The following is a 16,956-nucleotide window of genomic DNA, read 5'->3' as shown; positions in this document are numbered from 1 at the left end:
GACCGTGATAAGATGTGATGGTAGCGATGATGGAAGCGATGGAGGAACTAGTAATGAACTAAATTTGGAACTTGTGCATGCTTACCTTAATAAATTACAACACATTACGCTCCCAGGTTGCATAAAAGGCGATCAATTTGTCAAATTCAAATAGAAACGGGTTATAAACTATAAATAGTGCGATCTACGTAAAATAATTCACCTAACTACAAATAGATAAGCTTTGCAAACTGGGATTATTGTTTCACGTACCTTGGCTCTCGGATAACGGGTCTCGAAGTCTATTTCCTTTTCTTCGGACTTTCGTGTACTCCGGTTCTTTTCCCTGGAAGTGGTAATGTATGATAGGATTTTTAGCTGAGCTGTTCGAGTGGAAAGTGACGATGATATTTATCTAAATCATATCATTATTTAAAGTGGAACTTTCATATATTACACATAATTACCAAACTAAAATCACTCAATCATCATAAGCAGATTTTGGTCAATATCAAAATGTATTCCGCAATCCGTACGTCATTTAATTTATAATTGTTTAGTCAAGCCCCATTTCATATATTAAATTGAAATATGGGGTACAGCATGCAAAAACATAATTTCAAACTTACAAACACTACAAAATAAATTAATATATTTTTTTAATACAGACTAATAAAATTTACCAAGACACCAAAATTATGACGATTAAACAACTGTATGTTTATAGCACTTGTATCTTTATTAAAAAAAAAAATTAACGGCTCTCTCCATAGTGGCTTATCATTTAAAAAGATAAAGAACACAACCACACGCAACACTCGTCGAGCGAGTTTGCTTATCTTGCCGAAGCCGCGCACAAATTATTTGAAGAGGTCGATTGAGAGGTATGAGGGTGTGCAATGGTTTAATCGGTTGTCATCTAAAATTTGCAAATTAGCGTGTTTGACAGATTCAAGGGGGCATTACAGAGTGTCAGTGTACAATCCATGTCAGAGTGAATCTAGTGGACTAAAATTGGGACGTGTAGATACAGCGAGATCGCTCGTCGATTAACATACGGCAGTAGTAAGGCAAAGGAAGAAGAATAATAATAAAGTAGAATGAATGCCGTGGAAATGAGAGCGTTTGCGTGAAAGGATAAATAATAGTGATACGTGAGCAGTGTAGGATAAAAAGTCGTAGTGACAAGGATACGTGTAGAACGAATGAATGAGAAGCGGTTAACGAGTGGGATTTACAAGGCGACCGTGGATGGTGAAGTCGGATTGGGAAGTACATGTCGTTATCCTGGACTAAATCCAGGAGGTACTAGAGAAGGGACAAGTTAATAGTATCCAGAACCGACGAATCCATGTATGGTTAATGTCATGAAGTTGTAGGAAACGAGAGAGTCCGAACTTTAGCAAGTGGAGAGGTACCACGGACCTCTCCGGCAAAATGGCGTGATATAAATAAATAAAAACCTTTTTAGATTATTAATTTGTACCTATAGAACCTACACAAATTCTTATTTTTTATTCTGTTCTATGCTTTAAAAATTCGAATCAATTATTCATAATTTAAAAAAAAACCCGCCAAGACGCTTCTCTAGTCAAGATGGCGCCGCAACGAACCTTTGACCATGCTTGTAAACACGCTATAAACGTCTTGTACGTGTTAATTTGACTAATCAGTGACCGTTTTGTGTCACGTGACTGACGTATAAAATCAATGTTTTTATGGAATTTTGATAAATTAATATGTCTTTATTGTTGTTCTCTATCACGCATTAAAAACCGTAATTAAAACAGATTATTCTCGATAATACATACATTTTGCAATACTGTCAAATGACCTATTAAGATTCGATATCTTAAAATTACCTTATATTTATCATTCTTTTTAACATCATGGTAGACAAAGGAGCCCCTCACGGAGTGGTAAGGGCCGCTGTAGACGTTGCCGCTGTAGCTGCTCTCGCTATACGCACTCGGTTTGGTCAACTGGAACGTCGCGTATGGGCAGATGTCTTCTATGTATTCTGGAAAATAAATAAATCATATTTGAAAAGTATTTTCTTCTTGTGTATTAACTTATTGAGTAGTAAAATGATACCCGCGGGGTTGCTATACAGGGTAATCTATAAGCCAAGGTCCAGCCGAAATCAGGCGATGGGGCAGGTTGGGCATTCAAAAACAAATGAATTTGCACTCAAAATTCTTTTTACGATACTATGCTGAAAAAATGTACTATGCAATGCTCGCAGGTGGCATACAACCTGCCCAATCGGTCTTCTATATATATGTGTGCTTAATAACTCATATTAGTAAATTTTTATTACATTTTTACAAGATAGAGTTGTAACTTAATCTCACTTAAGCTGTCTTTTATACAAAGATTAATAGCCCTAAAAAAAGAAAAAAGTTAATTGTGCAATCAGAATCTCATTTTATAAAGTACTAGTTTCCATCCGCAGATTTACCCGCGTTGATATGCAATTGGTACAATAAGAATCGACATCGTAAAAAAATCACAGTATCCGTCAAAAATCTAAGTAACACGCAGTCGACTGTGGACTTTATTTTACATGTAAAGCTTACCATTAGATGCGTGTTTATAGTGATGCGTTGGGTTTGGAAGATGCGCACGCGCAGCCAAATACTGCTGGTCGCGATTGACTTTGTTCTGAAGCTGTGCGACAGACGGCGATTCGCCTGCTCCGCTCTCTGTCACTGCTGTCTCTGTACCACTCGTCTCTGCCGGACGAGGAGCTATATTATGTTTCATCTATTTATTTATTTCAAAAATATATAGTTTGTTTAATATTTCAAACTGTTCATTTAAAAAACAATGTTCTAAGCTAATAAAAGGCATGAAACACTCCCTTTTTAGTTCATCATTGTTGTTTGCCAAAATAGGTCCAACTTAGCTTTCAGTTGCTGACACCAGCAACACTGATTTTTATTTCCCATACTATAAATATATTTCTGGATATAGGATATGTCTTTTACAGACTGTATGTATGCCTTAATGTACCCAATATTATTTGTCTTAAGCATGGTGGGGTACAGTAAATTGGAAGTAAGATGGGATTGGCCTACTATCTACTTAAAGTCTTGAGGTGGTGAGTAACCTTAGGAGACAACGAAGGCTTTGCAACACCAAGGTCCAGAAACAGTCTGTTGCACAGAATCCCGTTAACAAAGGCGTTGCGACTACTGAATGCTGTCTCCAACATTATCGACATATTTATATGTTCGCAGAGTTGCCGAGTTAAGCCGAGTCGCAGAGTTAAAATTTATGGAGTTCTGTGAACTATTTATTTATTTATGTATTTGCCGCAGTGCGTCTGTCGGTTTGTCTTAAAACCAACATTACATAGATCGTCGTGAACATGAAAATAATTTTTCCATATCATATCATTCTTTTACAACATACGCACCTTATAGAAATACTTACTATTTCTTCTAACAAGTAGCACAATTGTAATGAGGGCAGCCAAGACTAGAAGAGATAACGCTGCAGGCAGTATAACTCTTGCACCTCCTAAAGACCTCGCCCCTGCAGCCGGTACCGCTGGAGATATCTCTCCTTCCAACACTGAAATTATTATCATTGTACACCACTAATCGATTCTGGTAACTGCCACTGCCAAGTGTTAGTACAAGATGTTTGTAAGGAACCGCAATCACTGTTCCCCATGTGTGAATGATAAAAATTGTGAAATTTAACAGTTTTATTTTAATAATTATGTGTCTCTTTTCGTAACAGCGTAAATACGATTTGACAGAAAGAGACGAAAGAGTACTTCAGTTGAAAGAGTGCAATAGATTTAGTTTTTATGACGGGGTTACTTCTGCTAGCAGCGAACTAGGAGCAATAATAGAAAGAAAAGATAATATTTTTTATCTAAAAATACAAATAGCACGTTAAATATCGTGAGGAAACAAGCATGTCTCAAACCTCTTATCTTTCAAAATACCAAGGTCTAGATTGATACGAAATATATACCCTGAACATGAAATAAGTCACCTATAAGAAATAATTATCCACATCTTGTAATTTCTAATTAAGCAGTAGTTACAAAAGATCTGTAGGTTGGTGAAAAATAAAAATAAAAAAACATATCAGTCGCGTTACCCTGTAATGAGTAGAATTTTTGTAAAAGTACATTGATTTTTGTGAAATTATTGCTTTTTATTGTTTCAAAAAGCCTGTACTTCCAGTTTATGTTTCTCTGAAGAGCCCCGAACTTATTCACTAAGCCATCGGTACATCTTTAATAAATACATCCGAAATAAAAACTTACTACCGCTGAGTGAGTGAGTGGTAAAGTTGTAAAGAGCGAGAGCGTGTCCGGCGTTGTTATGAGCCGTTATCCGAAGTTGATAATGTGTGGCTGGAGAGAGCCCGGTGACGCTGAACACCCGCTCCGTTGCTTGCACGCTGTTCGATACTAAGCGCCACTGGAGAAGACGTAATGAAATTTTTTAGGAAATATCTGGAGCTGGTCGAAAATGTATAAAATTCCATATGGGGGTCAAAGTTCGATCTATACAGCATGCCTTAGACCCAGAGAGTCGATGGCGTGTGTCAGGCACAGAAGGCTGTTCACCTACATGCCTACAGAAATCTAAGACCCAGAACTAAATAGGTTGTGGAGCCATTGATTTATTTATTTCAGTTCAAAAATATGAATAATTTCAGTAATAGTAAAAATTCCTGCGGAAACGCCAGCTTCACGGCAAAAGATGGCGTTAAATTCGAACCATTTGACTAGACAAACTTATTATGAAAATCAACTTGATATACCAGCCTCTATCTTGATTACTGAAAATAAATAATGTAATAAACTCGCGTTTATATTACTGTAATTTAGAAATACCTGTGTTTGGCTGACTTCTCTATACTCTATGACAAAGTACAGTATTCCACAACCACCATCTCCCCAAGAGTCGAGCCATACCGTCACAGTTGTGGTATTCAATGTTATCATTTGGGAATGCTTGGGCTTTACTGGAACTGTTGAATAAAAATATTTTTAGTTATTTCAGTGATTATTGTGCTGTGAATGCTGAAGTATGCAACTTCTTGATACAATAGGAATAAGACGCCTAAAGAGAACTAAACCTTTTGAGCTAATTACCTAGTGGAGTGCAAGTGCGGTATCTCGGACACACGAACATAGTGTCAAAACATTATAGAACACTAAGGCTGTTAATGAACACTGTTAGTTTAAGCTAACTAGTAGTTGAAAATTAAGTCCACATAATATTACTTATTAGCGATGATTATGGTATTGTGACCTCTATTGTAACTGAATAAAAATGTTATGGATATAAAATGCGATGTGATTTTTTTATGTTTTTAAGTTAGTTTAAGCATTCAAAGTAAAGACTACCCGTCTATAAAGTGTAATTAATATACATCCAATGTCCAAATTAAAAATTTAAACGACTGGTAAATATTATTTGACAGTATTATGTAATATCAACCTTTAGTATAACAGGGGCACGGGAGGTTGATCGGATAGCGACACTGCCGTCCATGTGCATATTATTACAAGGCTCGCAAATGCGTCGCTGGCCTTTTAAGAATCAATACGCTCTGTTCTAGGAGGATGCTAAGTTAAATTAATGCGAAAATTCTTCGATATAAAGCTGGTTCCACATTGTGGTACACGACAAAAAGTGCGTTATGAAACATTCAGTCGTTTAGAATTTGAAAATAGAAAAAAAGTGAATGATTTACCCATTCACTTGATTACATACATAAAAAAAACACAATTACTTTGATCAAAAATGGGCCGAAATTAGCTTTATGTTGCTGTCATCAGCAACACTGATTTTCAGCGTGCCCGTACAGTCTTGACGTGTCAGCTATACACATTAAACAAAAATGCTAACAATAAAAATAAAAAAGTTTAAAAACAGAAAGGAAAATTCCAACCACAAAGCAACCAATTGGATTATGGAAATTAGTAGGAAGTCCAAGGAAGTGCAAAGGAGCAATATGATGAGGATGTCTTACCAGTGCCCTTAGTATAAGCATGTACGATATCACACGGCAGACCAGTCCCGATGCGATTAAAGGCGGTGATGTAAAGCTGGTACCGAGTCCCGCACCAGAGGTTTGGAAGGACGTGTTCCGAAGTACCAGCTTCCACTTGGAGCTCCTCCCAATCGCCATGTTCCCGTTTGTAATTTATTACGTATCCTAGAAGGCAAAAGATACCGTATAAAAATATTGTTTTTTATAATATCTCATACAAACAAACCGGCGGCCTTATCGCTTGAAAACAATCTATTGAAGCAACCACTTCCTACAAGGATTCCAATAAAAATGTTTTACATGATCAAAGGACTAAATTTATAATATATTCTGCGTTGTTTAATTAAATTGAGGTTAACATAGTGACGAGACTACTATAACTGTAGTCTATGGGTAAGATTTAGAGTCAAATTTGTAAGTATGATCCAAACAAATCTTATTAGATTTGATATACGGCAGTCTTTCTTAGGTCTAAGTAGCCACTCGCGGGTCGTCCATACATTTCGTCCGCTATAATGACGCAAATAGAAATGTATAGGCCATACACTTCCCATTCATATAAACAAGCGGACGCTTGATTAGAACCCGCAAGGAAGCGTGGCCGTCCTATGCAAACCTGGCGCCGTACAGTTGCAGATGAGGCAAAGGGAGGCGGTAACGCAAAGCTCGTAGCTTTAAAACTGAAGCGTATAAACATATTAAGAATTAACATAACATTAATCTTTAAGATAAAAATAACATAATACTGCTAATATCCATTAAAATAACAAAAAACAACTAACTAAGGTTAAAATATAATAACTAAAATATTTTGTTGAAAAGAGTCCCTTTAGTATTTAGTGTTAAAAGTTAATTCTAAAGTAATTGTTACTTAATAAAACATTAAAATCTATAGATTTTAAAAGATATATAATTTGATACCTAAAATAGTACTGCCTCCGTCACCCTGATCGCTCCACTGAAGATGTAGGGAGTCCGCATAGGAGTCCACCACAGCTAGCACTGGAGGCTGCGGGGGGACTTTCACCTCCACTATGTATGTCACGTCATCGTGGCCATGTTGGTTCTCTACCAGGCATGTGTAGTTACCGCTGTCCGCGTATTGGGTCATGCTAAAACGACGAACGAAAAATAAGAATGGCTGGGCTTTTAACAAGTAGAAATGTATCTCTTAGCCTAAATCTCTAAATTAATGAACTTTAACAGTCCGTCAGATTAAATTATTATATAAAAATGAATTCCTTTTTTAAATGGCTCGACAAATTTGACAAATTATTATCTTGAAATATTTGAGAAAGTTCTGGGAAGATTTGAACGGTGGGAAACATAAATAACTAAAAAATACTAAAAACAACAATTGAATTTAAATAAAAAAATATAATTAAAATAAAAACTGTGTCTAGGTGGGAAATGATTTTTTTTCGGAAATAAAATTTTATTGAAAAACTCTCGCAAATACAATTTTACGCATACATACATAAATAGCTTCAAATCTTGGAATTGACATTTGGGTTTTCATAATTCAGTATGATTAGGAAGAATTGGCTGAAGCACGGGTACTCTTCACCTTCCAAAAGCAAAAGCAGTCTCGGCTTCAATATTGAGTTGCTGTACCGACCTTTTATATCAGCGCTACCGATATTGCATACAAAAACCACTATGGAAGTTACAGAGTACCGATGCAGTTTGATCAACTAACTTTGGTGAATTCTAGCGTACCTTATAATAAGCGTCCCGTCACTTGTAACATTCTTGCGTAAAGTAGATTCCAGTATAGCGCCGTTCATACTCCAAGTGGTTGAAGGTGTGGGAATACCAACTTTATTGCATGAGAGGGAAATGTTCTCCTTCCACGGTGTAACTATACTACGGCTGAACGATGTTATTCGTGCTGGCACTGTAATTACATTTATTAAGAATTTTTTACAATAGGGCATGACGCTCACCCGATGTGTATAAGAAATGTCTTCATTATTAGGAATTACTCAATTTTTTGTATTAAAGCTACGAAATGTACGGGTACATACTACATATATTAGCGCATTTTTGTCACTTAATGTCCTTCTCGTAAATAATGAATGTTTGATTACTTTAGTAGAAATATATATTCATAACCGTACGAAAAGACTTCTAGTATACATAAATAATCATTGTTATACGCATACCAGAGTCAGAGGGCAGCACAGTGACGACTCTAGTCGTGTCTCCTTCCCCAAGTCTCGTGGAAGCGGAGACCCAGAACTGATGCGTGGCTCGAGATGGGGATCGAGATGTCTCATGTGTGAGGGTACTTGGAGATAACATGCGTTTGTGGGTACCCTCCTAGAACACAACAGAACACCCAAATTAGTCTTCCTTTACAATTAATATACAATAAACTTACACAGATAAGATATCACGCCCATGTCTACCAAAGATAATCATTGGCCGAATCTAAATCAGTACGTCCTAAATACTAAATGTATACATACATCGCATCTTTAAAATATTAAGCAGGGATCACATTTAACAATTAACTTTATTACTGAACAATCAAGTCGGAATATTATTTAAACCTCAAAATTATCTTGATGTTTAGCACAAAAACTAACCTAACATAACTAAAACAAGAGCATGTACTCTGTAACATTAGCGCTACAGATAAACCATATAGAATTGGATACAAATCGTTAAAATTGTAATCAGGGTAAGATGAAAAATATAATATTTTAAAAATTATAATTTATTAATTAACACCTTGTACTTAAAACTGTTATAATAATAATAATCAATGGCGCTACAACCTTTTTAGGTCTAGGCCTCAGATTTCTGTATCTGTTTCATGATCATTTGTTAATGGAATAGGCAAGTAAGTGATCAGCCTTCTGTGCTTGACGCACGCCGTCGACTTTTTGGATCTAAGGCAAGCCGGTTTCCTCACGATGTTTTCCTTAACCGTTCGAGCTAATGTTAAATGCGCACATAAAAAGAAAATCCATTGGTGCACAGCCGGGGATCGAACCTACGACCTCAAGGATGAGAGTCGCACGCTGGAGCCACGAGGCCAACACTGCTAATGGACCAAGAATATTATATCAATCATATCCCATTTATAATTCCTTTAGGTAAAGCTGTAGTTAATGTAAACACTTAGCTACCCTGAACAAAGCGAAAATCTATTGAATTAACTCACTTCTCTCCCGTCTTCAATGACACTCATATAAAGAGTGTAGCCCACCAGTACGCCGTTGGGTGAGGCAGGTGGAAGCCATGACACGAGAATCTTGTTCCTCGATGATACTGCCGCTTTTATATCAGCTGGTGCTGATGGCACTGAAATATTAATTAATAATCTTAAATAAGTTTTTTTTATACAGAACTGGAGAGACATTTGGCGGATTGTGGCCATCTGAAGTTAAGTGAGCTGTGGCCTATTGCAGGTATAAATGAACTCATATTAGACTGAGGGAAGATGGATGAGGATAAGGCTTTGCTGTTTTACAAGAAACGATGATCCAAATCGTGCAGTGTGGCACTAGGGGACACAAAGGGGTAAAACTCCAGCGTGCGTCTAGATGAGCATTGTTTGAAAGGGGATGACGGAATCAGGTTGAATGGATGTAGCATTCTCCAGAGTGCAATCTAAAGAATAGTGAACGGCGACGGTCAAGACTAAGGAGTTGAAATTAGTAAGATTAGAAATTGAAGAGGTAGTTATCGAAGCGTTGTAATTTATTTTAATGGGTTTTTCAAAGCATAACTTCAAGAGCATCAAGTATTTATCCCACGCTCTAGATCGCTTACCATCTTCCTCGGTATGGCAGTAAACAGGGGCGGCTCTCACACCATCCCCTGCTGCAGTAAACGCACACACAGTAACGGAATAGTTCGTAAAGCGACGCAACCCTGACAGTGTTGTGTGCAGGCCTGATATCTGCTTTGTTACAGCATCTTCGCTTCCTGAAAAAACGAAGCATGTTAAGCATATTAAATCTACATTAAAAAATATTAAACGTTTATTTCGGCCGAAATAGATCTGAAATGTCAACAGTCTTAAAGATTGTAACATTATTCCGAAATTTTTAATTTCAAAATTTTTAGTATATTAACTGAGTCATATTTCTCAAATTTAATAAGGTATTTATTTCCAACAATCCAATATATTTACAATATTCTTAACCGACATAGTAATAATAATAAAAACAAAAAATGTATAAATAAAAAATTAACACAAATTTAAAAAGTTTGGTCCCTGTGGCGTTACGTACACTACGTTTGATGCTTGCAACATTTTATATTAACTTCAAAAATAGCATGAATTTTACTATAGTTTCGTCAAATAATAATATACTGTTAGTATTAAGAAGCTTCTGAGCATTGATTTTCCAAACAATTAGTTTTTACAGGAATGTTTCTTCCATCTAGTTCGAAGCACGTTTACGCTGCTTAAGTTTTCTAAACTAAAATTAATTTTCACAACTCTAATACTTTCACTACTAGATTTTTATAGGGTTTTAGCACGCATAGTACCAGAACATGTTGAATATTATTTAATCTCGGTATTCAATCGAGTCTATAACGATGTACTTTGTACACAGTCTAATAAAAGATGATGAAAATTTTCATTGCAATACAGGTCAAAGGGCAGTTCAACATTTGTTTCTATTATTCTATTATTCTAGAGTCGTATTTTCTGTCTCCATCCGTGTCTCATAACAGATTTTTAATATTTAATTACTAGGTTTAATATTAACTTACCATACCAATCGGTGACAGGCGCATATGTCACCCTAAACCCCTGTAACACTCCATTACGTCCTCGCATCGGCGGAGGCTCCCAATTCACTCGTACGGACTGAGAGCTCAGAGCGGAACACGTCAGTGAACCGGGGGGAAGACTTGGTACTAGATTGGAAATTAATTAATTTAATTTCGATTGTAAGAAAGATATAATGTGGAGCTTTATTCACGGACCAGTTAAATATTTCTGGGTTTCATAAATTGTTACGTCAATGTTGATAATATTAGGTAAATAATATTAATCAAACAAAATCGTGTCTTGATGGAAAATATTTAGAAGTTATGCTGATAATTATTTTATTTATATTAGACAAATATTTTACTAACTCAAAATATGTTTACTCATATAGGTAAGCAAGTACACTCATGAACAGTCAACAGAAAAGAAGTTAAATTGATTTTAACTTAAATTTACAGTTTGCAAGTTAAGGGCGAAGAGCGGGCAAGAAACTCTCCGTCACTCTTTTTAATCCCTAAGTTTTGAGGCATGAAGTTGTTTGTAAGGTAGAGCAACCATAAATATTTGAACTGGATCAAATCAATCCCAAGGATTAGGATCATTTAAATAATCGTCAAATTTATAAAAAGTTTTACTGATTAGATTTAGATTACTGTTTGACGAGAGTTTTGAATTTACGTAGTTAAGTACGGCTTAAAAATATATTTTGCACACTTTCAACAATGAATTTAAACATGGTATATGTTAAAAAATATGCAGCGTTGAATTAGTGTAAAAAAACAAGCTTTCTTAATGGCTTGACCCTGCGTCACATAAAAATATAAATAATAACTTTTTAACACAACGTGAAAAAGCGTTTGAATATTAAAAACAAGGTCCTACCGTCTTCCATAGTAGTAGCAGTGGTTGGGGGCGAGGCGGGCCCCGCACCTCTACTATTATACGCCTGGACCACAACAGCGTACGGCGTGTGCTTCTGAAGACCGGATAACGTGGTGCGAGCTCGCGCACTGCCCGTGCCTTCAACAGTACGAACTGTGTACGACGCGCCTCCCGGCCCACTCGCGCTCAGTATTGTACTGTTGTTATTGAGCTGAAGATTATGAGTATTTTTTTAGAGATGTATCTGTTTTGTTTTGGTATGTTTCCTAAATGAATGAATTATTAAATAAATACCGCTATATGTAACAAATGAGATATAATCCCTGATATTTTACATTTAATGTTAATATTAGCGTATATCAAATCTGTGTTTTAGGCGAAACTTGAATTAAATGATAAGGTCTCTTTATAGTGTGGGAGTGTATTTAGAGCATACGTTTTGACAAAAATTATAATTGACGTAACTGTTATCATTATGATATTGTGATAATTGGTATGACATTTGCATGCCTTGCATTTTTATATGGCTGATTGTGTTTTATTAATCAATATAAAAGAACCATTTTTGCAAATATTTTTTTTTAATAAGTATTATTGATAACGGTACAAATAATGGCGTGACCATTAGTCATTATCATTTTGATTAAAGGGAACGTACATATATTGTCATTGAGCGTCATTGCCGTGGTTTTACATATGTAAAGATATAAATTGAAAGAAAAAGTGTTCATACGAGGATTTTACATGCAATAATTATATAATACCGTTGAGTGATCAAATAAATGAAATTGATTGAATAGTTAAAGCTTTAAATCGCTAACTCAAGACGTGTATTTTGTACTTGTTCATATTAGACGATAAAAGGGAATAATTGGAATAATTAAATTAATTCTAAACCACCGACTTAGGGACCTTCAAGAAAAGAGCGTACCAATTCTTAAACGGCAACACACTTGCGAGTCCTTTGGCATAGAGATAGTCCATGGGCGGACGGTATCACTTAACATCTCTGCCTGTTTGCTCCTGTTCTATAAAAAAATCAATCACCTCCTGAAATCCCACGTAATATCCAAGAATGTTTCCATTCCACAAGTCCTTTTGGGGTGGATCCCACGTGACGATTAATTCCGTAGAGCTTTTTGCCTCCACACGGACATCTATAGGTGAACCGCTGGGAACTGAAAATACATTCGTGTTTGGTATAACTTTGCAAGTAGTGGATGGAGGGGATTTCCAAAAACTTGTGTTTTTAAAATTTTACACCATGGGCAGTTTTGGTCTAGAGGTTTGAGCTTGCATCCCTGACGTCACAGATTCGAGACCCACCGTGCACCAATGGACGTTTCTATATGTGCATTTACGTGCGTACGGTGAAGGAAAACATCGTGAGGAAACCGGTATCCCTTAGACCAAGAAATCAACCCTAATCGAAGTTCCTATTTGAAAAACGAAATTACGAAACAGATGCTGATCTCTGCGGCGAATAGTCCACTGTTTATTTTTGCACTATATTTTTTTTGCACTCTGTTAAGTAAAGGGAAGAAGTAACACTTTTTATTGACAATATTAATCAGTGTAAAATAAGTTTTATCAATATTTTTCAGAGTATGTCAATGTGAAAAACATCAAGTGAAAGTCTTACCTTCTTCTGTAGTAGTCACTTGTACCAATTGACTTGGTTCGCTTTGGCCCAGGCGATTCTCAGCGATAATCCTTAAGTGGTAGGAGGTGGCTGGTTGAAGATTTTGTACACTTGCTGACGTCACGCTACCAGGAACTATTACTTTTTGAGGCGTCGTGGGCCAAGGTTCTAAAAAATTTATATATATTTTTTTTAATTTTCAGATATATCTTTTGACCAACCCAGCGAAGAAACACTGGCATGATAGTGTTATAGAATTTAAGATGAGATAATTTAAATTATTTAAATAAATTCCTTAAAAATAACTGACTTCAAAGTGGTTAGTAATAATGGGGGTAAGGGGAAAGCAAAGCAGAGCAGGAGTTTCATCTGACATCAAGTGAAAACGCTGTCCATGGACTCTCTCAATGCCTATAGCAATCAAGATAGTATAGAGTTGGTACATTATTAGGCAAATTTGAAGACAAATCCAAATTAGTCTACGAACGGCGGAGGTATGCGTACACAGAAAAAAAACTTGTTGTATTGACATCCCTAATCAGAAGGTTGAAAACGATGAAAAAAACCATATCCTCAATTCGCATTGAGCTTAAAACAATAATGGCGCATTTCATTTGATTCAAAGTTAATCCAATGACCGACGCGATACGAACTGGATTAAAAAAAATATCACAATTATTTCTTATTTTTTTTAATATTTTCTACGATTATTTTAGACACGAATATATATAATGAGCCGTGGACTGAGATTCGTACAAACGGCGTTGTGATCAATCCATAGATCACCTTGTCGTCCAAGGAAGGTAGAACTAAGCGTGGAAGGTCACTTACGCATTGGACTAAGACGTTCACTCAATGAGTGCAGCAGGATGACCTAATAGGCAACGGTGGCGAAACGTCGAGAAGTGCATCACATCTGCCCCTTCTAATATTACTCCTAGCGATCATATCTGCTCTGTCAAGAGTGTACCGGATAAGAAGTTTATGATGACTGCTTGTGAATACCTGGAGCTTCTTTATATTGAAGAATGTAGTTTATAATAGGACTGTTGCCGGCGTATGGCTGTGTCCACGATATTTGTATAGATCTTGACTGTTGGTCTATTATCCTTATATTCTTTGGCATTTCTGGTACCTGAAACAGTATATTATTGTATTGGTGTTCTGCAGTGCCTTTTTGTATAGTTTTGCATGAATTTTCATATCAATACCGATTTAACCTTAAACACACAAACACACACTATAATCTTACCTCTTGTACGACTAGGTGTATGAGCATTTCGTCCTGTCCGTACGCATTGGATGCTCGACAAGTGAGGGCACCAGTGTCTTGTCTGTATGTCTGTAATATACTCAACTCCGACACTAGCCCATCGTCCAGGACTTGTTCACGTATTGTGTATCTAGAAGTATTAGTGTTATTATATTCGTGTAGTAAATCTAAGCGTACGACCAACCAGTCTCCAAAAGATGAACCACTTCTTATAAGAAAATTTTATTCGTTTTTACAACAAACTCCCAAGCGAAGTTAGAGAATTATCACTGAATAAATTCAAAACTCTCTAAACGCTAAACGTTACTTAATCAATAAAGCTTTTTGACGAGTTCGACGATTGTTTAAATGAATGAATGATAAGGATATCATGTCACACACTCACAATTAATCACAATAAATGCGAGACTTTATGCAATATATTTATGAAACAAAAACAATGTTTATAGAAAAATCAAGTAGTTTGGATAAAGAACGAAGAACACAAGGGCAAATGACAAACTTCTTACCTTTGATCCAAATGGTGGGCGATAGTATGATGATGAGGGCTGCGCCACGTGAGCTCAAGGGGCGCGTCTCCCGAAGCAGCGCATTGCAGGTGAGCAGCTTCTCCGGCTGTCACCTGGACCGTCTTACTCTTCATTGGAAAGCGGGCTGGGGCTGTAAAACATATTTTTTTATGTCAAATGGAGTTTAATATTTTATTTACAAAACAATATCAACTGTGGTCATAATTCATAAGTTCTCATGTTATTTTCACGTGGGTACCGATATATTATTGTTTCCATTTTAACGTGTATGTATGAAGAAAGGCATTCTGGACAATATGTTCCTACTTCCAATACAATATACTTAAAATAAATTTCATTGTTATCAATTGTTATATCACATTTGTGTAAATTAATAATGTACGGTCTTACTATATAAACAAATACGATTATTGCCAACTTAGTTTTATGAGGACTTCAATTCATTCCTATAACAATATCTAAAAACCCAGGCAGAAAATCGAGGAACACTCGCTAGCTACAAAAATATATTGTCCGTAGAAAGGGAGTGTTTACAGACAGTTGGGTCTCGTGATTTTATTCGACAATTTACGAGCTATTTTATTTATTGTTACGTATTTATTTATTCTAGCAAAAGCGAGAAAATTGTGTGAAATTTAATTTAATGACGACGAAGGTCGCTGAGTTTTGCGAACAAATAATTTTTCATGTCATTGAACAAATTGTATTATTTTTATAATTTGAATTGTTATTTCTGCCTTAAAATTGTCATTTAAAGGCTGAAATATGTCTGCCATATGCTATGGGGACCCTAATTAAATCAACTTGAAAGCCTGTCAATTTACTCTTTGAAAATGAAATGAAATGAATTAGTATTTTAAGTTTTTAACAGTTGCCTATAAAAACATAAATACATTTTTAAAGCTCAGTGACTGTCACAATTTAAACACAAGAAGTAAGAAAAGACTTGCTTTTCCAGCTTTCAAACTTCATAAAACTGCTCATTCATTTATGGGGAAATGTATACAGATATATAACAAAATTCCAGATCATGTAACCAAATTTCCGCTATATAAGTTTAAACCTTACATCAAGGAAACTCTAATAAAAAATGGATATTATATAGTTCAAGAATATATAGACGATAACAATGTGTCTTGATGACACTAATGCCGCTATAATATAGTGAGATGGCGTGAATTGACATATATGAGTGTACAAATTGTAACTACTAGATGAATAAATGTCTCTTTGTTTTTTTTATATTTATTATATTATTACACTTCCAAATTATACAACAAAAACATATAAACCTGGCAATCAACCGATTATTAGCTAATTAATTGTTTTTTATTGTTGTATACTAAATTTTTAGAAAACATTCTAGATTTTAATTCCTAAAACGATCATAAGATCGAGATTTGTTATCAAATGCTACGTAGACTGTAAGTTTTTCCAGCCCCTATTTTATTTCGGGCACGTGGCCTTATTAATATTTATCATTCAGCGTGTCTGCCAATTCAATTGGACGCATCGTTGAACGCCAATGTTTATGTGAAATCATTTTCCTGTTTTCGGCCCACATTAATACGGCTTTTAAAGTGATATCACCAATTTAAAAACAAATTAATTACGCTTGTTCGGATTTATTGATATTTAAAAATTCTAATTATAATATGTATCGCAATACAGCGAGGAAATGTTGCCAGCGTTAAAGGTACATTGCCACAGAGACTAAACTTTTCAATTTGTTTTAATTTTCGTTTTAATAATTTTTATTTTTGCTCTGTAGGTTAAGAAAATTGTAATTACAAATAATAATGATATTTTAATGTTACATAACATTATAGGTATTTTAATAAGACATCCCGGGTTTGAAAATTAGTTCTTTCGGATACTTACG

General features: G+C 35.6%; 1 protein-coding gene across 1 annotated transcript in view; it reads right to left on the bottom strand.

Moving 5' to 3' along the window:
* Positions 1–16,956, bottom strand: part of LOC123713634 (Down syndrome cell adhesion molecule-like protein Dscam2) — a 129,609-nt gene that overhangs the window by 5,639 nt on the left and 107,014 nt on the right. The window contains exons 16-34 of the mRNA XM_045667393.1: positions 15,054–15,204; positions 14,524–14,674; positions 14,277–14,406; positions 13,272–13,439; positions 12,677–12,807; positions 11,630–11,840; positions 10,747–10,893; positions 9,793–9,948; positions 9,182–9,321; positions 8,175–8,331; positions 7,729–7,906; positions 6,931–7,121; positions 5,989–6,174; positions 4,844–4,980; positions 4,268–4,424; positions 3,418–3,558; positions 2,559–2,714; positions 1,842–1,999; positions 253–325 (exon numbers count right to left, since the gene is read on the bottom strand). Coding sequence (XP_045523349.1) covers positions 253–325; positions 1,842–1,999; positions 2,559–2,714; positions 3,418–3,558; positions 4,268–4,424; positions 4,844–4,980; positions 5,989–6,174; positions 6,931–7,121; positions 7,729–7,906; positions 8,175–8,331; positions 9,182–9,321; positions 9,793–9,948; positions 10,747–10,893; positions 11,630–11,840; positions 12,677–12,807; positions 13,272–13,439; positions 14,277–14,406; positions 14,524–14,674; positions 15,054–15,204 — 2,919 coding nt within the window. The remainder of the gene's footprint in view (positions 1–252; positions 326–1,841; positions 2,000–2,558; positions 2,715–3,417; positions 3,559–4,267; positions 4,425–4,843; positions 4,981–5,988; positions 6,175–6,930; positions 7,122–7,728; positions 7,907–8,174; positions 8,332–9,181; positions 9,322–9,792; positions 9,949–10,746; positions 10,894–11,629; positions 11,841–12,676; positions 12,808–13,271; positions 13,440–14,276; positions 14,407–14,523; positions 14,675–15,053; positions 15,205–16,956) is intronic.

The sequence above is a fragment of the Pieris brassicae genome, chromosome 8 (assembly GCF_905147105.1).
Source record: "Pieris brassicae chromosome 8, ilPieBrab1.1, whole genome shotgun sequence".
NCBI lineage: Eukaryota > Metazoa > Arthropoda > Insecta > Lepidoptera > Pieridae > Pieris > Pieris brassicae.
The sequence above is the reverse complement of the archived record's forward strand: the minus strand, read 5'-3'. Positions and strand labels throughout refer to the sequence as shown.